The 25,658-nt window shown below is 41.0% G+C and overlaps 1 protein-coding gene and 1 long non-coding RNA gene across 3 annotated transcripts in view; one reads left to right on the top strand and one right to left on the bottom strand.

Annotated features, from left to right (window-relative positions):
• Nucleotides 1-23,979, bottom strand: part of LOC122291736 (proteasome adapter and scaffold protein ECM29) — a 68,799-nt gene extending 44,820 nt beyond the window's left edge. The window contains exons 1-9 of one of the 2 annotated variants that reach the window (XM_043099666.1): nucleotides 23,677-23,979; nucleotides 17,058-17,225; nucleotides 16,844-16,933; nucleotides 15,711-15,847; nucleotides 15,526-15,616; nucleotides 14,540-14,622; nucleotides 14,322-14,428; nucleotides 10,879-11,031; nucleotides 6,198-6,262 (exon numbers count right to left, since the gene is read on the bottom strand). In XM_043099666.1, the coding sequence (XP_042955600.1) occupies nucleotides 6,198-6,262; nucleotides 10,879-11,031; nucleotides 14,322-14,428; nucleotides 14,540-14,622; nucleotides 15,526-15,616; nucleotides 15,711-15,847; nucleotides 16,844-16,933; nucleotides 17,058-17,225; nucleotides 23,677-23,871 (1,089 nt within the window). In that variant the 5' untranslated portion in view covers nucleotides 23,872-23,979. The remainder of the gene's footprint in view (nucleotides 1-6,197; nucleotides 6,263-10,878; nucleotides 11,032-14,321; nucleotides 14,429-14,539; nucleotides 14,623-15,525; nucleotides 15,617-15,710; nucleotides 15,848-16,843; nucleotides 16,934-17,057; nucleotides 17,226-23,676) is intronic. The other variant, XM_043099665.1, reaches the window with a different exon arrangement.
• Nucleotides 23,980-23,993: 14 nt separating this feature from the next.
• On the top strand, nucleotides 23,994-25,658 carry LOC122291740. The gene is made up of 2 exons (XR_006236747.1): nucleotides 23,994-24,636; nucleotides 24,727-25,658. It is a non-coding gene; the product is annotated as an uncharacterized LOC122291740 (long non-coding RNA).

Below are 25,658 nucleotides of genomic sequence, written 5' to 3'. Positions count from 1 at the left end.
TATTATCGGCTACCGAGGAACCTTGATCAAAAGCGATCCTGAAAAGAGAAGGGAAAGCATTTTTCAGAGCGACATCCCCACACCAAATGTCATGCCAGAAACGGGTGCGCGTGCCTCTTCCCACCGCAAATTTGCAGGTTCCAAGAAAGTTACTCCATCCACTCCGAATAAATTTCCAGACTCCCACGCCATATGTCCCTCTTGCTTCTTTGGTACACCAACCTCCCCAAATACTCCCATATTTGGCATCTAAGGTGTTCCTCCAAAGAGCATCTCCCTCGAGATGGTACCGCCATAGCCATTTTCCCAGGAGTGCTTTGTTGAAGGTTCGTAAATTTCTTAAGCCCAACCCACCAGAAGACAACGGAGTGCATACTTTATCCCATTTGATTAAGTGACATTTCTTTGCATCCTCCAACCCGCCCCATAAAAAATCGTGGAAAATCTTCTCTAGTCTATTCGCCACCCCCTGCAGGCACAGGAAATAAAGAGAGGAAATAAGTTGAAAGGTTAGAGAGCGTGCTCTTAATAAGCGTGATTCTTCCCCCCTTGGACAAGTAAATTCTCTTCCACCCTGCCAGTTTGCTTTCAATTTTCTCAATCATCCCTTCCCACATTGCTTTAGATTTATGAGGGGCTCCCAAGGAAAGTCCAAGGTATTTCATAGGCAAGAGAGAGACCTTGCAGCCCAAGATGGCAGCTACCTCACTTAAGTTGATGACCGAGCCAACGAGGACACCTCTGACTTTGCTAAGTTCACCTTGAGGCCAGAAACAGCTTCAAAGCAAAGAAGAAGAGCACGTAGGGATCGAAACTGGTCTAGATCCGGATGGCAGAAAATCAAGGTATCGTCGGCAAAGAGGAGGTGGGAGATTGTCAAGCTTCCATGAGGAGAACCACCAACCGAGAAGCCTGAGATGAAACTGCTTTCCACTGCCCCTTCCAACATTCTGCTCAAGACATCTATTACAAGAATAAAAAGAAGTGGCGAGAGAGGATCCCCTTGTCGTAGACCTCGAGAGCTGTTGAAAACGCCTTCCGGGGTGCCATTGACCAAGACCGAGAATCTGACTGTTGAGATACAATGCTTTATCCACTGGCACCATCTTTCCCCGAAACCATACCTACCAAGGATATACAATAAGAAGTCCCAATTCACATGATCAAAAACCTTTGTCATATCCAATTTGCACAAGATACCTGGAGTGCCGGATCTAATTTTGCTCTCCAAGCATTCATTGGCGATGAGGACCGAGTCTAGGATTTGCCTTCCTTTCACGAAAGCATTTTGAGACTTCGAAATGATCTTCCCCATGACACCACTCAGCCGCTTCGCCAAAACTTTGGAAATGATCTTATAAACCCCACTGATCAAGCTTATGGGGCGGAAATCGTTCACTTCCACCGATCTTGCCCTTTTGGGAATAAGGGCGATGAAGGAAACATTTAGGCTCTTCTCAAATTTCATAAAGGAGTGAAATTCGATAAAGACCTTCATGAGATCCTCCCTAATAATATCCCAATAGGCTTGGAAGAAAGCCATTGGGAAGCCATCTAGACCTGGGGCTTTGTCTTTATTCATTCCTTTTAGCGCACCAAGCACTTCATCTTCGTCAAAAGGCCTCTCCAACCAAGCCGCACTTGAGTGGTCAATGGAATCAAGAGCTAGACCATCTACCTTGGGTCTCCCAAAATATTGTTCTATCAAAAGCTTGTCATAGAAGTGGACAATGTGATCCTTTATCGCCTCTCTACCCATTACGATCCCGCCCTCCTCATAAAGGACCTCTATGGCGTTGTTCCTATGGTGAGAGTTGGCAACTCTATGGAAGAACTTTGTGCTTCTATCTCCTTCCCTCAGCCAAAGAGCCCGTGACTTTTGCCTCCATGAAATCTCTTCCATGAGAGTAAGTTTCTCCAGCTCAGCAACAATAGTTAATCTTCTTACCCCATCATCGACCGACAATGTCCCTGTCGCTTGTCGTGCATCAAGTTGCTGCAGCTCTAAAAATAGACTGTTACGCTGGTCATTAATGTTCCCGAAGGCTTCCAGATTCCATTTCCTTAGATCCTGTTTCAAAGCTTTTAGTTTCCCTGCAAGAACAAAACTAGGAGTACTTATGAGTTGTTAAGATGCCCACCATGCCCTGACTTTTTCGAGGAACCCATCAACTTTCAGCCACATGTTCTCGAACTTAAAATACCTTCTTCCCTCATGAAGGCCCCCACAATCTAACAGGACGGGAAAGTGATCTGAGCAAAGCCGGGGGAGTCGCTTTTGACAAAGAGTGGGAAAATGGGCCTCCCAAGAAGGGGAGACGACAAACCTGTCCAACCTTGACCAAGCCCTTCCGTTTGACCAAGTAAAATCTCCCCCTGCCAAAGGGAGATCTACCAAGTCTAGGTTAAAAAGGAGTGAGGAGAAATCAGCCATGGCTGAAGAAACCCCAGACCGCTCACTCGGAAACTGGGTGATGTTAAAGTCACCCCCAATGCACCACGGGATATCCCACCAACTACAAAGGCCAGCCAGCTCATCCCAAAGAAATTTTCTACTACTATCATCATTTGGCCCATAAACCCCTGCAAAGCCCCAACAAAAACCATCATCCACATTCGAGAAAGAACAAGCTATAGAAAAATCACCGATGCAATCCTCAATAAAATTAACTGCTCTCTTATCCCACATTACCAAAATACCCCCTGAGGCGCCCTTAGAAGCAAGGGTGGTCCATCCTACATAAGGACAACTCCACAAACTTCGGATGATATGCCTATCAATGAACTTTAGTTTCGTTTCCTGAAAACAAATGACATCAGCTTTCCATTCCCGCAAAAGGTTCTTTATAGAGAGACGTTTGTTCGGGTCATTCAAACCACAAACATTCCATGCGAGAATTTTGGGCTTCATGGATCACCAAAGTTCACCCTATCCTTGTGTCTCCCTTTACCCACGCTACCCTCCCGAGCATCATAGTTTATAGAACAGGTCAATCTCTTGAGTTCCCTGTCTTTCTTGCCTCCAGATCTAGCAAGAGAAGGCTGGCCAGCTTGGATTGCTAGAAGAAGAGCTTGCATCTGGTCCTCGAAGCCTTCACAAGACATGCCCAAGCAATGTCGCATATCATTGACCTTCTGAAGGACCCACTCCGGGTGTAAATCAGTCCATGTACCTGCTCGTGGCAGTGAACAAAGAGGGCTAGGTAAACCCTCGGGGTCAGTTGGGTCAGTTGACAGAGTCTCAGCTCCTAATTCCTTGCAAATAATCTGTAGGTCTGACCCATACAGTGACCCTTCATCCGAAGACCCTCCTTCCGCAGAAGAGGCGTTAACCTCCACCATCTCAGTGCATAGAACCCTAGATAAATTCTCAGAGAGACCTAAGGAAAGAAACGGGGCTTTAGAGACTGCCCCCATGGTTGAGCCGAGTGTACACGGCACCCCCGTGTCCTTAGAACTACCCTCAGTGGGTTTCAACGTCTTCAAAGAGCAATCCCCAAGGTCGTCGGAGTCGGTCGACCTGTTCTGTGTCGACGGCGAGACGCCGATGGCCTGAGACGAGTCTGCCTCCACCGTTGGGCCAAGAGTACACGGCACCCCCGTGTCCTTAGAAGAACCCTCAGTGGTTTTCTTCGCCTGCAAGGAGCATTCCCCATGTTCGCCAGAGTCGATCAACCTGTTCTGTGTCGACGGCGAGACGCCGATGGCCTGAGACGAACCAGGTCGGTCCATCGCGGCCAAGGAGGCTTTCTCGGGTCTAGAAAGTGTCGTCGGGTGCTCCAGTATCCTTTCGGGTTGTTCTCCAGCGACCAGCGGACGGTTCTGTGTTGTCGGAGGGGAGGCCCTGTTCATCACCGGCGGGGAAGACAGGTACGCGCCGGAGGTTCTTTCTAAAACACCCGTGTTCCGAGGCCCTGTTGGTTTTCCGTGTGGAGGGCTTTGGGCCTGTGAAGGTTGGATCCGTGAGCCTGTGGCCCGTGAGTGGGGCCTTACGGCCTGTGACGGAGGGGAGCCTGGATCGGGTTGTGCAAGAAGGATGGGCCTGGGCTCCACCACAAGCTTCCCCATCACCCAGGCATGCAAGGGTGCATTTAAAACAGGGCCCAGCCCATTAAACCCATTAATCCCATTAACCCTCCATTCCTCTCCCCTTACCGATCCATTCCTTCTCACTTCCTCTTCAGCAATCAGAGAAAAATCAGAATCCGTAGACTGTTTCCTCCCACCACCTACGTTGCCCAGTCCCATCACCATGTTCAGACCCAAATCGACCCTTTGCATCAAAGAGGAAACTTCTTGCAGTACTCCAGAAAGTTGAGCTCTGACAGCCCAAAAGACACCCTCGACATCCCCCATATTTTTACAGCTCTCAGAAGATCCTCCTAAGACTACTGGGCAAGAACCAGGTTTGTTGAAAACACTGGGTAAGCGGTGTTCTGGCAAGGAACCAGCCAAAGCAGCTGCGTACGAGGCTGTTCCTGCCTCCATGACAGTTTCATCTCGCTGCGCAACCCCTTCTAAGCGAGACACCACTTGCACAGCCACCTTCCTAAGGTGATAAGTGAAACCTTCCCATCCACTGCCCTTAGTTCCTTCAGGGATGATCAACGAACCCCTTCTCCTGCCGTTGTTGAATTCCTCTAGTAGAAGGTAACGTCCCCTGGAATTTCTAAGCCGTTGCAAAGTGAACAGCCCATTCCCCATTCTCAGTTTCTTAAAAAAACCTTCACGCTCAGAAGCATCAATGGCTTCCATGACCATTCTCACTACCCAAGAGGCTGTAACGCCGTTAATGAGTATGAATAAAACCATACGTCTATTCTTCTCAGTAATGCGAAAACTGTTAGCTCCTACCTTCGAGAAGAAGAAAGTTTTTGACTCCACCATAAAACGCCTAACTTCATCCATCGGAACTAAGTATAAGGATACTAAGCAGAGTGAAAAAAGGAGAAAAGAAGCAAAGTGGAGGGGGAAAAAAGCAGAGAAAAGAATGTCAACTCCGGCGAGCAGCGCCGGAGAGGAGATTGCGTGCACTCATACACTATCAATTAAAATAAGCCGATCATATTTTATTTACAACTTAATAACATAACACTCTGATGAAACTTAGGTGCTTAATGCAAAAACCTAGAACCAAGTTGGTTCAACCATAGCCTATGTGACATCCCATACTGAGTGATAAGGGTAGGTGGTGTACAAGAACCCACATTACTTGGGAATGAGAAATTCTTGCTTTGTATAATGGTTCCAATGTGGCTCCAATTATATCATTGACTAGTCTTTTTGGAATATAGGCCCACGCGTGGCTCGAGCCTCCCTTAAGGTGTTACAAACGATATTAGAGCCAATCCCATTCAAAAATGTGGGTCTTAAGCCATGCCACCAATGATAGACGAGCCCGAAGAGGATATCAGGAATTTAAGGAGGAGAGATTGTGCTACCTCATACTGAGTGATAAGGATAGGTGGTGTGTGGGATCCTACTTAGGAATGAGAAATATTTACTCTTTACAATGGTTCCAGTGGGCTCCAATTGTATCATTGACTAGTCTTTTTGTAGTACAGGCCCAGATAAGGCTTGGGCCTACCTTGAGGTGTTACAAAAATCATTGTCATATCCCATTATGAGTGATAAGAGTAAGTGGTGTATGAGATCCAACATTGTTTGGGAATGAGAAGTTCTTGCTCTTATAATAGTTCTAATAGAGTTTCAATTATATTATTGACTAGTCCTTTTGGAATATAGGCCTAGATGTGACTTCTCCATTGGGTGTTACAAATGGTAGCACAGCTTATCCAAACCAAGCAGTGCCACCTACAATGGATGGGCCAACAAGTACTTCAGAAATTTAAGGGAGATTGTCATACCCCATACTAAGTGATAAGGGTAGGTGAGTATGGGATCCCACATTACTTAAGAATGAGAAATTTTTGCTCTTTATAATGGTTCCAATAGGGCTCCAATTATATCATTTACTAGTCTTTTTGGAATGCAGGCCCAGATGTGGATTCGGCCTCCATTACGGCGTTACAACCTGCAAAAACTACAATCTAGTAACTAGGACCCTTTGCAGGAACAGTGCATATTTAGTTATCAAGTCCATTTCCAAATATTCTCAAAACACCCCAAATAAGAGATAGACACACGCACAAGAAGAAGAAGAAGAATAAGAAGAAGCTTAGTCACAAGTTCCTTACATGTTTAAATACCCACACAGTGAATTCCATCCCCAATTGCTTCAACCTTGATGTGGTACCACTTCCTATCACATTTTAAGAATTCAAGAAACCAAGAAAAAATCAGCATAAAAAGAAGAGCAAGCTTGCTATTACACAAGAGCAAGAAATTACAAAAACCTTCAAATGAAGATGAAAGTAACACAACCCCTATATAAACCCTAAAAGTCTATGGGCTAAAGCCCAAGCCCATTAATACAAAACCAAATAAAAATAAATAAAACATCAGTAAAATAACCAAACTAACAAAAATAAGAGATGTCCTCATCACCAAGTCTTCTTCATACATATCAAAATGTGACTCCAAGTCCCTCACTCCCTCTTGCTATGTGATACCACAGGGTGGGCAGTAGGCAAGCGGCCCTAGGGGCCAATCCGCCCCCCAACATCTGGACAGGGGCACCGACCTAGGAGTGAGAACGGTCCAGTCTAGTCCGATCCCCCGAAAGAGGGGGGGGGGGGGGGGGGTTGGGGTTGATGGACCGAAATTTTTGATCAATAATTTTTCCCAAACTGAACATCCCTAGGGACTAGGGACCGGTTCGGTCCATTCAATCCAACCTTTTTTTTAAATCGATTAATAAAAAAAAAATTATTTAACATAATTAAAATTAAGTGACTTATTAAATAAAAATTACATAATAAATTGTACAATTATTAATATGTACTATTACTATATATTATAGTTATACATTAAAGAATATAATAATACATTGATCTAAATATATATTTTTTTTTTTTATGAATAAACAAGTTGTATTAATCAAAAACAGATGGCAAAATCCGGTATTACAAAGAGGCAAGATGCCTAACTAAGTAGGCACAATAGAGACAAGGAACTCTCGAAGAGCCATGCCATGGAAGTCAACGGCAATAGCCCAACTACAAAGAGTTCTAAAAAATAAAACTTTAAGCTCCTCTAACGATCTCGCCTGAACTTCGAAAGTCCTTACGTTGCGCTCCTGCCACAAAATCCACATAATGCAGTGAGGGATCATCTTCCACATAGCTTTAATAGGTTGCCGTCCTCTTAGGTTCGCCCAACAAGCCAAAGCTACCTCCACGGTTTTTGGCATAACCCAAGCCATATCCAGTCTACCAAAGACTTCATTCCAGAGACTCCTAGCTATATCACAATGCAAAAGGAGGTGATCCACCGACTCTCCGGCTCTTCTGCACATACAACACCAGTCTGCGATAATTATCCTCCTTTTTCTCAGATTGTCGGTGGTGAGTATCTTACCTAAGGATGCCGTCCAGACAAAAAATGACACTTTGGGAGGGGCCTTGTGACGCCATATCTTTCTCCATGGAAACTGAATGTTAGCCTCTTGAGTGAAGGTCTTATAAAATGACCACACGGTAAAAATACCTTTACCTGCGGGAGTCCACCAAAGAGCATCCTCTTGTTGTCTGTTTGGTCTAACAGAGTATATGAGGCTGTAGAAATCTTCAAAGCTGCTCATTTCCCGGTCTTGTGCCCTCCTGCTAAAATTGACATTCCAAAAGAGTTGACCCTCCACTACCTCCATGACTTCCGCTACTGACACATCCTTGGCGCTTGCTAACTGGAAGAGCGAAGGGAACAAGTCTTTCAAAGCTCTGTCTCCACACCAGACATCGTTCCAAAATTTTACTCTAGAACCCGTACCCAAATGGAGTTTAGTGAAGCAGCTGAAAGCCCCCCACCCTCTTCTTATGTGTTTCCATAGCCCTACACCATAGGCCCCTCTTGCTTCTCTGGTACACCAATCCCCCCATAGACCCCCATACTTCTTCTCAATCAACAGTTTCCACAATGAAACCGGTTCCCTGGAATATCTCCATAGCCATTTGCCTAGCAAAGAACGATTGAAGACCCTTAGTTTTCTGATTCCCAAACCTCCCCCAGAAATAGGACGGCAAACCTGCTCCCACTTAACCAGGTGATACTTAAACTCGTCCCCCATACCCCCCCACAAAAAATCTCGCTGAAGCTTCTCGATGCGGCCTGCCACACTCGCTGGTAAGGGAAACAGAGATAAAAAATAAGTGGGTAAATTAGAGAGAGTACTCTTTATCAGCGTGATTCTTCCACCTTTCGACAAATACATTCGCTTCCACCCCGCCAAACACCGCTCGAATTTCTCTATCACTGTATCCCAAATTGAACGGGCCCTCGAGACACTCCCCAACGGGAGTCCCAAGTAAGTCATGGGGAATGCGGTGATCTTGCAACCCAGTGTGCTAGCTAACTGACTTATACTGGGAACTGCCCCAATTGGCACCAATTCAGATTTTTCCAGATTTACCTTCAGACCAGATACTGCCTCGAAACAGAAAAGTAGGGCCTTTAAAACTCGCATCTGGTCTTGCTCAGCTTCACACATAATGAGTGTCATCTGCAAACAGTAGATGAGAGATAATTATATTACCCCTATCTGGAGTTCCAATCAAGAAACCAGCTAGGAAGCCATTATCGACCATTGCCGAGAGCATCCTGCTTAAGGCCTCCATAACAATAACAAACAACAATGGAGACAACGGGTCCCCTTGTCTCAGGCCACGTGTACTCTGGAAAAAACCCACTGAAGTTCCATTAACTAACACCGAGAACTTTGCTGAAGATATACACCAACGGATCCATTTCCTCCATCTATCCCCGAAACCGCATCTCCCGAGCATATGAAGAAGGAAGTCCCAGTTAACATGATCGTAAGCTTTTTCCATGTCGAGTTTACACATGATCCCTGTGTTCCCAGCTTTTAATCTACTATCAAGACATTCGTTAGCTATTAACACCGCATCTAATATCTGTCTTCCCTTTACAAATGCATTTTGGGGTTGTGTAACAATCTTCCCCATCACCTCACTTAGTCTGTTCGCTAGGACTTTGGATATGATCTTGTACACCCCATTTATCAAACTAATAGGCCGAAAATCCTTTATCTCCGTAGCCCCAGTCTTTTTAGGAATCAAAGCAAGGAAGGTGTTGTTGAGGCTTTTTTCAAATTTTCCAACACTGAAAAATTCCTGGAAAACCTGCATGAGATCCTCTTTTATCACTTCCCAGCATTCCTGAAAAAAGCCCATAGAGAATCCATCTGGTCCTGGCGCCTTTTCCTTGGCCATTTTCCTTACTACTCTGTGTACTTCTGATTCACCGAATTCCCTTTCCAACCGCTCCACATCACCTGCTTCGATGGAGTCAAAGATCATCCCATTCAGTGGCGGCCTCCACCCCACCTGCTCTGTTAGTAAGTTCTCATAAAACTCAATAACATGATTGTGAATTACCTGTTCATCTCTACATTCCACCCCATCAACCTTCAGCGTCTCAATGTTATTGTTTCTTCGATGTGCGTTTGCAACTCTATGGAAAAAACTCGTGCTTCGATCACCTTCGCGCAGCCATAGAGCCCTTGACATTTGACGCCAAGACATTTCTTCTAATAATAGTAGTCTCTCAATCTCCGCCCCCAGCTCGGACTTCCGGGCCTGTTCTTGCTGGGAAAGTGGTTGTAGCTCTTGCCTCCTCTCGATCTCCTGAAGTTCCGCCATCTTTATTTTTTTACTTTCCCCAACGTTGCCAAAAGACTCCACATTCCAAACTTTTAGATCTCGTTTAAGAGCTTTCAATTTGCATGCGAAGATGAAACTGGGGGTACCTTGGAACTGATAGGAACCCCACCATTGTTTAACCCTATCCACGAACCCATCCGCTTTCAACCACATATTCTCAAATTTGAACGGCCGCTGCCCTTTCCGAATACCTCCACAATCAAGCAAAATGGGCCAATGATCGGAGCCAATACGAGGCATACGTTTTTGCCATACTTCCGGAAAATGACTTTCCCATTCTGGTGAAATTAAAAAGCGGTCCAACCGAGACCATGACTGATTGTTGTATTACTAATATTATAACTAATAACTATACTAGTAGTATTACTAATATACTATATGTTAGTGATAAATTGGTAATTCTATATTAAATAATACTCTGTGTAGTTATAGTGATTTAATACTAACATATTAAGTTAACTAATACTATTATAAATTTATACATAGATTATAATTTATACTATAACTCTTATAATATATTTTTTTGATAATATATTAATATATACTAGTACTATATATTATAGTTATACATTAAAGAATATAATACTTATATAATATTGTGATATATTAATAATTAATTATATACAATTATTTATTTAATAATATATATAAATAATTAAAAAAAATTCATTCAATCCGGTCTGGGGTGAAAAACCCTAGACTAGGGCCGAACCGAATGAATTCGGTCCTATAAAAATTGGACTAGACCAAATTGGGTCCAGTCCGGTGCAAAAATAGCCGTTCCGGTCGGTCTCTCCGGTCCGGACTAGCCGAATCTCACCCCTACACCCACCCACGGGGGGTGGGGCCGGGGGCTGCCCACCTAGGAGGTGCAGGTAGCACCCCTAGATCTACTAAAGTGCAAATGAGTCCTCAATTGTATGCTTGAATCAGCTCAAACCAAAAATGTATGACTATGTGAAACCAAAAAACTAATGATTCAGCATTGATTCTTTCAACAGGAACAGTCCCCAAGTTTTAAAAGGAACTGTGCCAAATATTGGCAAATACTAAATAACTTATAGGAAGGAAAGCCAAATACCATATATGCAGCCAAATATACACTGCAAAGTAGATGGGAAACTGTTTGCAGCTGTTATAGAACGGCAGAAAATAGACATCAGTCTTGCTTTAAGAGCAGGATTCCCAGGATTGACTCTTAATTCTGGAGAAACATCTTTAGCTCCAGCAGTACCTGGAAATTTGTAATCATGTGTCAAACATGTACTAGAAATGAACTGGGAAAAAAGAAACCCATGAAAGCAGATGATCCCAAGCAAAAGCATTAACAGAAAAATTTTAAATTGAAGCATCACAAGTACAAATGTTAGTAATTTTAAATAGAAGCATCGCAAGCAAAAATATAAACTCCCTTGCTTCAAAGTATCAACCAAAGCACATTGTATTATTATTGTCGGATACAAAAAAAAAACAGGCAAATAGATTGAAGAGATATGGCGGATGATAACTCAGCCTTTCTCTTTTTTAAAAGAAACAACAAGATGATGTGTCATCAATTGTACTCTGAGACATATCATAATCCATTGAAAGGGCAATTTCAAATTAGGTTGTGTTTTATTAGTTGTTAAATTCTTTTCATATTTGATGTGGGTAGAAAAAATTGAATGATAAAAAGATTCACAGGACAGCTGTAAATTAAGGTGGCTTTCGCAGCTCAAAGTGATAAATCATTTATTTTTTTTCAGACTTGTTTTCCTTTGGAGTTCTTTTACTTTTAAGTTTGATGCAGAGGACCATCTACGCCACTGACCTGAGTAAAATTGATATGTAAATGAATATTCAATTTGACATGTTAACCCCTAGGGGTTGGCTCAAGGGTTAAGGGCCTTGGGCTTGGGGGTATGCTCCCCCTAGGTCTAAGGTTCAAATCCTATTGGGTGCAAACAATTTCTAGGGGCCATCAAACTAGGGGATTTTCCTCTTGAATTACTTTTTTTTCATAGGTAAATAAAATTTATTGATCCACGTAAATAGGCCAAGCCCAAGTACACAGGGAGTATACAAGAAAAAAGCCTATCTACAATCCAAGTGCTAAGGATAGTAGCATAAAAGTCACTAAGACTCTTTCCATTCAAAACTATAGTAGATGCCCAAAGGAGTAGAGTGTGAATGAAAAAAGCTCGAAAAGCATCCGGAGAGCATTCCTTATTCTCAAAACAGCGGCCATTTCTTTCGGTCCACGTGCACCACATTAAGCATAAAGGTACCATCTTCCATACAGCTGCAATCTGGCGATTCCCTCTTAGCCCTTGCCAGCAAGACAGTAAATCGATTACCCTCCGTGGCATGGCCCAAGCAATGCCAAGCCTCGAGAAAATCTCATACCATAATACCTTTACTGTGTCACAATGAAGGAAAAGGTGGTCCACTGATTCAGCATTGAGTTTGCACACAAAACACCAATCCATTATGACGAGTCCACGCTTCCTTAGCTGATCTATGGTTAGTATTTTACCATGAGATGCCACCCACCCAAAGAAAGCAACCTTGAGCCAAAACCTTGCTTCTCCAAATGCTCTTCCAAGGGAAGGCGTTGAGGGAGTGATTCGTCAAGGTCTTGTAGTACGAACGGACTGAAAATTTCTTATTCCCTGTGCATGTCCATAATAATCTGTCTTCCCCTCCAGCCCTAATCTTCAAGTCATGTAGCGCGCTATAGAAGTCAGTGATGGCGCCCACCTCCCAATCTTGTGCTGCTCTAGTGAATCTCACAGACCAAAGTATGGAATCAGCGGTAAGACACATATTTTCAGCCACTGAGGAATTCTGATCAAAAGCTATCCTATAAATGGAAGGGTAAGTGTTTTTTAGAGCGACATCACCACACCAAATATCATGCCAAAATCTAATTTGTGTGCCCCTTCCCACCACAAACCTACAATGACCACAAAAAACATCCCATCCACTCCGGATAAATTTCCAAACTCCCACACCATAAGCTCCTCTTCCTTCCTTTGTGCACCAGCCACCCCACACACTTCCTCTTGAATTACCCGAGGTGCACTTGCAGGAAACTCCTTGCCGAGATTCTGTGCACCCCCGGGATTAGTCGGAATGCTGTTCCCGAACACCCGGTGCCAACCAAAAAAAAAAACATGTTAGTGGTGCCGATGGTGAATTTTCCATACCAACTTGCAAATAAGATCTTTCTTTCCGACATCACTACTAACACTTTAACAATGCAAACCACACATCCATGCAGAGCAACACAATTGCTGGCCTCCTCCTAATTTTGGACCATTGATACCACTCCTTTGCTGTCCACCATCTCGGATCTTGTTTCATTAATGTCTCCTTGATTGACCCCACTAAATATCAAGAATTTTCTCTCGACCTGAGAATCCTAACCCGTGTGGATCAAAATTCCTCACCATGATTTATAAAACCCTGAGACCCCACATAAAAAATCCCACCCTTTTTAAATATTGTACTTTTTAAAAAACATTACACAATCAATAATATCAAGGATTTGGGATATATGTGGGTGATTGACAATAGATTTGGATTGATAAGGTGTTAATCAAGATTTTACTCACACATCCCAAAAAACACACAAAAAAATGATGATCAAGAAGATCCACCACCCTCTAAGGCATAGCCTTGTACAAAGACCGAACAAAGAATTTCCCAGTCCTGGATTGAATCCAAACCATCTTATCAGCAGCAATACCACCCCTATTCAAAAGCAAGCTTAAAAAATCTGTAATTGCACCCCTCGTAATCCTAAGTAGCTCTCTGAAAACTAACATTCCGCTGCATAAAGCCACTGGGACTATCATGTAGAACAGACACCAAAGCAACCTGTTCAAGCGCAATCCAAGAAAGTGCTGGAAATGTACCCTTGAGAGGCCTATCTCCACACCAAATGTCATGCCAAAATCTAATTTTGGAGCCATCACCAACCACAAATCTGAAATGTCTAGCAAAATTCCCCCAATAAGCTCTTATATTTTTCCACAAACTCACACCATGCACATCCTAAACTTCGTTGGAGCACCCCCCCCCCCCCCCCCCCCAAAAAAAAAAAAAAGGACTCCCATGCCCTGAATCAACAATAGCCCTCCACAATGCCTCCCCTTCTTTGTTGTCTCACCAAAAGCACTTCTCAAAGAGAGCCTTATTAAATATCCTCAAGTTTCGAATCCCCAATCGACCACAAGAAATTGGTTAGCATACCATATCCTAGCTAACAAGATGGGACTTGACCTTATCCCCAAATCCTCCCCACGTTAGCTGATCAACTTATAAAACATATCACATCAAATTCGATTAAAAAAGACAGATTATGAATCGCATACTAATAAATTGTAAAAAAATTATTTTTATAGGGATAAGGGATTCATAGTGGGAAAGATATGAGCGATACAAATGAACTCAATGAGAGAAAAGAACATTAGTCAATCAAATTATAACAAATTCCTCACATCAAATTCAATTTAAAAAGATAGACCATAAATTGCATACCATTAAATAGTAAAAACAGTCTATTTATCAGATTTGGATCATCTAAATTAGCAACAGAACCCTTCTTCTTTAAAAGCTCTTCCCCTCTCTTAATAACGGGCTCCTGCCTTGAATTCGTCAATCAGAAAAGAGCACATAATTGAATATATAAAAAAATACAGAAAACAAAAGGATATTTTAATAAACTATAATAAAATAGGAGGGTAACTGTTAAATACCAATCTGCACAAGCAGCCATGTATAAAGGATAAGCAAGCTCAGGGGCCAACTCCATAGCTTCAACAACATTCAAGATCCCCAACTGCTTGCAGAACACAATAGAAATAATATAGGTCATGATAAAATTCTAGAGACCGGCCATTAAATATGCACACATTCATGTATGCATACAGTTATGTGCAAGAAAGGACCGGATGATGCTGTTGAAAACTAGCTCAACAGAAAGCAGCCAAGATGAGGTGTATTTAAAAGATGAACATATTCATTATTGTTCCAAACCAATCCTATAGTACAATCCGTTCCAACTGTGAACCTAAATTGGTAAATACACAGTTAAAAAAACAGTAATTGTGTTTTTCTCTCTTACAAAAACATGTATGCAATAATTTGGAATTAACAAATTAGAAAGTCAGAACCAATTGTAACTATATTCTGTCTTAGCCAAATCCATAGTTCACCAGCCAACCCCCACAATTTGAAAAACCATATTTTAACAAGCCTATTTTTGGATTTTACATACAACCCTCATGCTTACATAAAGTCAACCAAAGATCAAGAATTTTTTATCATATGTTTTAAAAACCTAAGTTTAGTTTTTATGAAAACCAATTCATTGATTAGATAGATATCTGGAATGACACCATTTGCTATTTAGTACACATGTTGGATAAGTAACAGGCTATTGTTCCAACAATGGGTTTGGAGCAAATATATAGATCTTATTGCAAGTTATTACACGGTGTAACTTGGTATAATGGACGTGTGAGACCCACACACTTGTGGGCACATGCGCACACACACAGAGAGGCACGCACACTTAGAAAGCTTGAACAAAATTACCTCCCAACTCATTTACTCACTCATGGCAATTAAGATACTAATACATTTTTTCCAGAGCAAGTTCACCTGTTAGGATTGTACCATCACAAATAGGACAAAACGCCTATTTCATAATATAATCATCTTTTACCCATGATAAACTCACCTTCCTCGTTAAGAGAATATCGTTTTTCAGTTGATGTTTCCCAGCAACACGATTGGCTTGAGCAATCGAAAGTCCAGTTGGGCACCCTCCGCTGAAAAGAAACATGAGTACCCAAATTAAATTATGACACTACAAATGACATGTCCAGTAATTATAAGGTACTCCAAACTAGACAGATTTCAGACCTTGTAGATGGTGATTGATACAAAATTGTATGAAAGCTAAATTCAATGAACATCTCCCTATCCTGAGAATCGTTTATCAATCTATACTTTGCAGCAACTTCATCATCAATGTGAGTTGAGTGACATTCACCAATCACCTGAAATCAAGCAACAATCCATAGTTGTGAGCTGCCATAACTCAAAGGAAAAAAACCCAGTTATAAAATGGATGCCATAGAATTTAAGAAAGAAGAAAAAAACTATTTTTTGTCAATTTCCCAATAATTGAATATGTCCTGTCTTACTGTCAATTGCAGTCAGAACCAATGGCAAGAATCCTTTTCATTATTCTCAATATGTTTCAATCAAAATGAAGTTGGGACCAGTCACAGGAAGCACTTTGCAGTAATCAGCTCGGTAAAACTGTTTTTGGTCTTTTTTACAATGAAAAACTCATTCTTAATCTGCAACAAGCTGATTGAAGAGCTATTAGTGGAGAGGCCCCTTCAATAGATATCAGTGGGTGATTTCTGGAGTGCAATACCTTATGCTTGATGTTTAGTATTTTGAGGAAAAAAATGCAAGGATAATTGATTTCTTGTTTAAATTGGTAAGTTACAAATATATTCACTCTCAATCCTACTCTTATAGAAGGGATGAAAAACCATTTAAGCTAAAGGTCAATGGTGAGAAAGGCTAGAATTTCCGATGGATCCCACAAATGGAAAGAGAAAAAAAAATAGCGAAGGAAACAACCAAAAAACCAATGCTTGGAGGGGAATTGATAGGAGAGATTTGATCAGGCAGACTCTCAATGGACAGACTCATTTATATGTTGGGATAGCAGTAGCCAAAGTTAAGCCTGACTAGCAGTGGCCACCACTAATCCAAAAAGCAGAGAGATCTCATCCTGAACGGTGCTCAGAAAGGTGCATATGTACAAGCATCATAAATTTTGAAAAAGTACATTGTTAAGGACTAAGAAGCAGGAGAAAGATGAAATAGGCAACACAGCTTAAGTCTTCCTAATGCTTCATAGTATCACAGCTAAACAGTAACTTTAACTAAAGATAACAAAGTACCAATTTATTTCTTAAGTACAGCAAGCCTGAAGCACCAAGTTATTTCTAAAGTACGGCAAACCTGAAATATACCTTGGTAGCAATTCTCAGGATAATCTCTTGGTGCTGATGAGGAAGCTTTGAAATGTTCACCACAAGCAGAGGAACCAAATCTACCTTTTCCTATTACACAAGCATCAAGCACCATCCTTAACTCCAAAATTACTCCAACATCAAGATGTTATTCCAAACCAAATAAAATACATGATTTCCCAGGAAAGATTAATACCAAAGAAAGAAAACATACCTTTCCATGTACACGTTCAAATGCCATTTCAATATACACAATGCAAAAATTCCTAACCATTGGAGCAGCATCGGCTTCTGAATATAATTTCCATAACTCTAACAATGGCAAACCAATCTCAAGCTGATGTTTCACTCTCTTGTTCACATGACTCAAGATCTCAAGCACCTATAACAACGCAAAAAAAACATGTAATTTTCTTTTATAAGTAATAAACTTTATTGAAACGAATGAAACTAGGCGGAGCCCATGTACACAGGAAGTATAAAAGATGAGACACCTAATTACATTCTAGAAAGCTGAAAAGAACACAAAAACTCATGAACACTCTCTCCCCTTAATACAAAAGCAGAAAACCACTGAAAAAGAGAAGACACAAAGAAATTCCAGATATCCCCCGCTGCTCTTTCCCAGTTGTTAAAACATCTGTCATTCCTTTCTGTCCATACACACCACAGTAAGCACAATGGTATCATCCTCCAAGCCGCATCCAAATGAAAGCTATTATGCTTTCTGTTCCAGCAGGCTAAAACCTCCACCATCCTCTTAGGCATAACCCAACTCAGCCCTACTCTACCAAGGATACCAATCCATAACTCCCTAGCCACCTCACAATGAAGAAAAAGATGATCAATCGATTCACCATCCTTTTTACACATGAAACACCATTCCATAATAATCATACCACGCTTTCTCAGATTATCAATCGTCAAAATCTTCCCTAGTGCAACAGTCCAAGTAAAAAAGGCAACTTTAGACGGCACACAAAACTTCCAAATGCTCTTCCAAGGGAAAAAAACATGCCGTTGAGCAGACAACACCTTATAAAATGACTTCACAGAAAATTTATTGCCCCCCGAGTGTTTCCACAGCAACCGATATCTCCCATTTGCATCTATCTTTACAGAATACAAAAAACCTACAATCTCATCAAGTTCCCAATCTTGTGCATTTCTTGTGAAAATAACATTCCAATGTACAGCCCCATCGACATGACACAACACCTCTGAAACAGCAACCTGCTGATTACCAACCAAAATGAAAACTACAGGAAAAACAGCATTAAGAGGTCTCTCACTACACCACTCATCAAACCAGAACCGGATTCTATCACCAACTCCAACTTCAAACTTGATATGTTTTTCAAAAATGTTCCACCCCTTTCTAATATATTTCCAAAGGCAAACACCATAAGACCCCCTACCCTCCTTAGAATGCCATCTCCCCCACTCACACCCATATTTCCAGTCAATCACCTCTCTCCATAAAGCATCTCCTTCCTTATGATACCTCCACAAACACTTCCCCAATAATGCCTTATTAAAAAGATTCAAATCTCTCACCCCCAAGCCACCATTCACTAACGGACAAATCACCCTATTCCAATTCACAAGATGAAATTTATTCTCCTCCCCTAAACCAACCCATAAAAAAGCTCTAAATAATTTTTCAATCCGATTAGCCACTCCCACCGGAAATGGAAATAAAGAAAGATAATATGTGGGAAGATTGGAAAGGGTGCTTTTGTTAAGAGTTAACGTCCCCTCTTTTGATAAGTAAAGCTGCTTCCAACCCAACAATATTTTCTCAACTTTCTCAATTACCCCATCCCAAATCCTCCTAGCTATTAATTTGGAAACTATTAATTAAAATACCAGAGGTTACATTCTTTTTTTTTTATAAGTAATCAAAGTGTATTAATGAAAGAATAGGCAAAAGCCATATGAAGTACAAAAGTATGCCCTAGCTACGTAGGGATTATAGATACAAGGCTGTCATGGAAATCTTGTCCATTAAAAATTCCAGTTGTGGCCCAAGTACAAAGAGTTCTAAAACAGAAAGCTATTAGTTCCTCCCTCGATCTCTCTTTGTCCTCGAAGATCCGATCATTGCGCTCCTGCCACACGCACCACATGATGCATATAGGAATCATCTTCCATACAGCCTTGATCCGTTGATTGCCTCGTAAATCTGTCCAGCTAGCCAAAACCGCCACTACTGTCTCGGGCATAACCCATCCCAACTCCAGTCTACTAAATACCTCGTTCCATAACCATCTAGCCACGTCACAATGCAGTAGAAGATGGTCCACCGATTCACCCCCATTCCTACACATACAATACCAATCTGTGATAATCACCCTCCGTTTCCTCAAATTGTCCGTTGTGAGGATCTTGCCCAGGGAAGCGGCCCACACAAAAAAAGCTGCTTTGAGGGGCGCCTTGTGTCTCCAAATCCTTTTCCAAGGGAACTAAACAAGGAGCTCATGTGAAAGGGATTTATAGTACAAGCGGACCGAGAATACTCCTTTACCTGTAGGTATCCACCACAATAAGTCGGTATGCTGGTTATTCGGTTTGAAAGAGTACAACATACTAAAAAAGGCTGCATAGCTGTCCATTTCCCAATCATTTGCCGCCCAACTAAAAGTGATGTTCCACTGAATGTGTCCCCCTGTTATCACCATGACATTTGCCACTGAAGCATTCTTAGCAACTATGACCCTGAAGAGTTCAGGAAATAGTTCCTTTAGTGCATCAAGACCACTCCAAGAATCTTGCCAGAATTTGATTCTGGTCCCTTCTCCAAGACAGAATCTTAAGTGCCGGGAGAAAACCCCCCACCCTCTTCTAATATGTTTCCACAACCCCACTCCATATGCCCCTCTCACTTCATTGGTACACCAACCCCCCCATAAACCCTCATATTTGCTCTCAATCACCAACTTCTATAGAGCCTCTGGTTCTTTATGAAATCTCCACAACCATTTTCCAAGTAACACCTGATTAAAGATTCTCAAATTTCTGATGCCCAAACCACCACTAGAGAGAGGGCTACATACCTTCTTCCACCTGACTAGGTGGAATTTAAATTCCTCACCTATAGCACCCCACAAGAAATCCCGCTGAAGTTTCTCAATCCGAAGCGCCACACTAGCAGGAATGGGGAACAAGGACAAGTAGTAAGTCGGTAGGTTAGATAGTGTGCTCTTTATCAGGGTAGTCCTACCTCCTTTTGACAGGTACATTCTCTTCCAACCTGCAAGACGGCGTTCTACCTTCTCAATCAATGTATCCCACACCGAGGCCGCTCTCGAGGCTGCCCCCAACAATAGACCAAGATATGACATGGGGAGTGCGGTAATCTTACACCCCAAAGTATTCGCCAACTGTCTGAGGTGTTGTACCCCTCCAATGGGCACCATCTCAGATTTGTTGCATGTGTAGACCAAGAGGTTACATTCTTATACTACATATATGGAAAGAGAAAATAATGCATTCAAAAAAACAGACAGAACACCTTGGCAGACATAAATGTTGCATGTGTAGCAAACATATTGTTATCTGAATTGACAATCCCTTAACCAACCCCCCAGCTAATGAATTCCCAGGTCAACCATCTAGAGAGAGGAATACGGACCCTCTCCTCCCCTCCCTCCCTTCCCTTCCCATCCCTTCCTACAAGTAATAATATTTAAAATCAAAAAGAAGCTTCACTTAGCAAGATGTACATAAGAGGTTCTCCTAATGACTATTGCCTAAAACTTAAAGATATTAAAAATTAAAAATAAAAAAGATCTAAATGAAGATCATTAGTCATAAATCATCCAATGATTGTGGAAAACGGATTTTAGGCCATTCGTAGGAAGCTTTGAATGCCCAGTTATTCCTTTCTCTTGCTATAATCCCTTTAACATATTGTTATCTGAATTGACTGTGCAAAGGAATGAAAGAAGTTTTGAAGATCGAGTGCGGTCAACGGATGAGCTTAGAAAACTATTTTTCAATACTTTACTCCATTGGTCAATTGTAATTGATTTTCATGGCATGTCTTTTCATGAATTTGTTGTATCTCCAAACTAGAACTCTTAGCGTTCCTCTTGCAAATGTCCCGTATACTTGGGCTCTTGCCTATTCTTTTGACCAATAAAATCTTGCTTACCGATTAAAAAAGAAAAAAATCCCTTAATCTGAAGCAGAACAGCATTCCAAATAAAACTACTTATAACGTTTCCAAGCATCCCTTTCCAAACAACATTCACAAACAAACCCCAATAAAACCAAAAAATAAAGTAAATACCATCAATAACCACTCTTTTCCAATAGGCTTATGTATCAACAATAATCTACTATCCTCCACTTCATGAACAAAGAAAAAAATTTAGAGTGACCTCCTTTCAATGAGATGATCCGTAATCAAAACTCTATTAAATGCAACTATCTAAGAAAAGAAAACAACTTTCTAGGGGCCTACCATATGCCAAACACTCTTCCAAGGAAACAGAGAAGTATTAAACAATCTAAGCATTATAAGTGCATACATCAAATCTACCATTTAATTATTTTACGACAAAAATTATAGAACAAGGGCAAATCCACCATTTAAATTTAGTCTTTAAACCTTTTTATCTTCGCCCATCCCCTTAGGAAAAGTGAAAAGAAAAAAAAAAAAAAATTGGACCAAATAGTGCATGAACAGATTCTAGTTTCAAAACAAGAAAAGCACACGCAAATTTGAGTTTCCCGACTGAAATTTCACTCCCAAACAATGTGTGACACACTCCCATCCTCCAACAAATAATGAACAGGACAAGGAAAAAGAATCAATGTGCCACTTCCTACACACATCATTCCTAGAACGAATATGATATCATGTCATATCATGCACTACCAAGATGTCAAAAAATCAGCAAAACTCTCCCAGCCACACCCAATTCTATTCCCCAAATTACATCAGCAATGCCTCGTCGAGGTGTGTGAACCAAATTATCCCCCTACTTCACACCAAACTCATCGCTAAAGATAATCCCCTCCCCCACCAGAGCAACATAACCACTTCCCTAACAATGCTTAGTTGAAAATGATCGAGTTTCCAACCCCTAAGCCCCCAAATTTCAAAGGAAAACAAGTTGTATTATGATCCTTAAAGTGGAATGTCTTCTTTTCTAGAGTGGAGCTAGCTTGGGTGATGCCATGAAGGGTGGTCGATTTTCTAGCAAATTGGATAGGCCTTCATGGCAACACACATATTGCAGCAATCTGAAAGATGATTTCAATATGCCTATGGTGATGTCTTTGGAGGCAGGCAAACGAAAGAAGTTTTGAAGATCCTATAAGCATCAATGGAAAACCTTAGAAATTCTTTTTAACACTTGACTCCATTGGTCGATTGTAATCAATTCCAATTGCATGAACTTTCATGAATTTCTTGTATCACTAGATAATCGTGCATAAGTGATGCTCTTGTATATGTACCGTGTATTTGGGCATTGCCTATTATTTTATTTTATTTTATAAGTACTTAGGCATTGCCTATTATCTTCAATAAAATTTGTTTACCGGTCAAAAAAATCCCCTTAAGTGGAATCTCAACTCAATACTTACCTAGCTACATTAAAAATGTCACAACTTCTTCAATCTGCTAGCAGTATGACTGAAAATATCAAGAAAGATAGGATAGAAGTAAATAGACCAGATAAGGCACCGTTGGTGAAAGTGGGCCTACAGCCTTTAAGCAAACATAACCTTTTCCATATCGCTTAGCATCTCTCCATCTCCATAACTACCAATAGCCTTTGAAGGAAGTACCCAGTGGCAAACCCAAATAGGTGATTAGTCAAGCATCCTCTTCAATACCCAATTCACAAGCAAAGTTACAGCATTCATCAGGCCACCAGAGACTAGGTCACTCCCACTCAAGTTCTCCCTTAAGTCTAGAACAACTTCAAATATGGCACAACAGCCTAATAATTCTTAATCATCAGTAACAGCACCACAACCACAAAACAGTATGGTACAATTGGCAAGCACCAGTTGTGAATCGTCACAATACCACCAGTTTCATTTCTGAATCAAAAGAGTCTCCCTCAACAGTATAGTCAACATCCACCGATAAAAATAAAAAAAATAAAAAAAACAGAATAGTCAACATCCCGCAGATAATTTTCAGAACAAGAAAAAATAAAAGAGGCGATACAAGATCACCTTCAAATGCTTCAGCTACTGAATAACTTAGTAGGATAAACATTAACCAGCATCTACAAATCAAGCCATAAATGATCATAACCTATCCCTTCCATCTTATCCCAAACCCAGACCTTCTAAACAAGTTAATAAAGTAATCCCAGTTTACATGCTAAAAGCACATTATGGTTGCCAATAAAAAAGCATCCAAAGTCCAATGAATTTGTATTATGAAAGTGGAGTAAGTGCTATTATCATATGTTCTGTGCTCTCTCTCGTCCCACCCATTGGAGTTTGATTTGTAAAGTCAGTACACTTCATACCGGATAATGAATAGCATTTGCATCACCTATCCAGTAAGGTTCAATGAACTGAAATTCAATGAACTGAACTATTACAGATATATAACCTCAATATCCATTGAAATGGTTAAGGTCGCCAAAAGGGAAATTCGTGGCAATAGCAGATGAATAAAAATTTTGAAGAAAGAAAACAAAAAAATAAATTCAAGCAGCATCCTCCAGAATCCCAAGAGTAAGAATCATAAAAGAGAAAAAAAAAATCCCCAAAAGTTAAATCATACTATGATCTATCAACACCAGCAGAAATTCCCGACAGCATAGATTGTATAACCAGTATAGAGAGAGACTATAAACCTTGTTGCGGACGGCAGGGGATTGAGAGGAGAGGGAGGAAATGGTAAGAGGGAGAAGCTTGGAGAGCAAGGATTGGAGTTTAGAGTCGTCACAGAGAGCCAAACGAGTCAGCATTCGATCCAACAGTTCTTCTCTCTCTGAATCGGAACTTGCCACTGCTGTTGACGCAGCTGAAGATGACGACGAATCCGCCATTTCCTTTTCTTGCAAACGAAGACAACGAAGACCAGGGGTAGATAAAGAGGACTAGAGGAGAAAGGAAGCGTTCCGTGGCTTTATACTAGCTCGACTTCCCTCCTGTCAAGTTCTATGCAGAGGGTGCCATGTTCGGTGGGCCGCAATGGCGTCAGCTCATGTTCAAGTAGTGGTCTGAAAATAAGACCGAATTATGGGTTTGAGAACGTAACGAGGCCCTGTAATGAGCTCTGGGCTTCTCTATGTCCCGATCATCGTGTGCACGTCACTACCCACCCGACCAGTGGGGTTACATAAATACCTTTTTTTTTTTTTTTTTAGAAGAAACGAACGGACATTTTCTCAAAAATAAAAAATTAAGAATGGAAATTTCTTCTATGAGGTCAGTCTAAGAACGGACCCTGCATATTTTATTAGGAAAATGATATACCATATCAGTTTACATAACAGCCTGCATGGTATTAAAAATCTATTCTTCTTTTTTCTTTTTATATCTCCTACAAGGGATTAAAGTTGTGAAGCACCAAATCTAGAATTTCATATTCTCACCGCACAAAAGCTCACCTCATCTACCCCCAAAAATTTCAAACCCATCTAGCCACCACCGTCCACACTGGCATCATAGGTAAGTCTCTCTGCTCTCATTGGTATCATCTGGGCTTTTGCAGCTATCCTCACAATGGCTGGTGCTTACAACAATGTAACAGAACAGACTAAAATGAGTTACTGCACAAATCATTCCTTCCTCATACAATCTGCTCCATGGTATGTTCAGGTGATGGGGTTCTCTATTCCCTATTGCATTATGGGTCCCTCTGTACATAATTTGTTTTGACTTCTTTTTTGGCATTCTAGGATTGAAATTCCATACCCATTTCAGTGGAGTACTTCGATATTCAGAGCAAGCCATGTCTTTGGAATGATAGGGGCAGCACTCACTACATCCATAGGTTCATTTGCTATTCCAAAAAAAAAATTCCAATTTAGAATCTTTTGAAAAATTCATCATTATGTCTTGTATCAGCCCATTATAAACAATTGATTGACTTACCCTTTTGTACTAGATTTCCACAAACGTGGCTAATGTAAATATTGAAACATTCCACATTGATGTAGAACCTATAAGTTTAATTTAATTCATTGGTCTCTTTTCCTTGATGAAGTGTTCATTAAACTTTTAGCAGTCAACTGGAACATTTTTTTGTAACAACATGTCTTTCAGTTGCTACACCCCCTTCGACACACATTCTCAGTCAAAGTATTGGCCATTAGGTACAGTCATGGGCTGTCACACCTCTCTCTCAGTTATGTAAATATATATATATATGATTGCTTTTAACAAAAGATGAATGAATACTGATATGCTTTACTATTTAGAATATAAAATTAAGGCTTATATCATCCAATGTAGGGTGTTGGCATGCTGCTTGAAGGGATCTTTGGTTCTGCTGTTGGTACCACTGCATCTGTGTAAGAAACCAACACTTTATGATCAATATACTAGTCTATTTTGTGTCTTCACTTAGCATGAATGTCAACTATTCCTATAAATGTTTAGCAAAACAATTATTGGGATAGTAGTTTAGCCTAGTAGTTAAGTATGCTCCATTGTGAGAAACCTCAAGCCCTAGAATGGTTTGATCATTCTATGGACCACTCAGGTCCCGTTGGGTCGAGGATTGTGCTTGTCTTATATGTCTAACTACTTATCATAGAACCAAATTTGTAAGATTATGATACATTGTAAAATCACTTTCATACAATGTTTTTGTATATCTATTATGCTA

Source organism: Carya illinoinensis, chromosome 13 (assembly GCF_018687715.1).
Source record: "Carya illinoinensis cultivar Pawnee chromosome 13, C.illinoinensisPawnee_v1, whole genome shotgun sequence".
In the NCBI taxonomy this organism is placed as follows: domain Eukaryota; kingdom Viridiplantae; phylum Streptophyta; class Magnoliopsida; order Fagales; family Juglandaceae; genus Carya; species Carya illinoinensis.
This window is presented reverse-complemented; position numbering and strand designations above follow the sequence as displayed.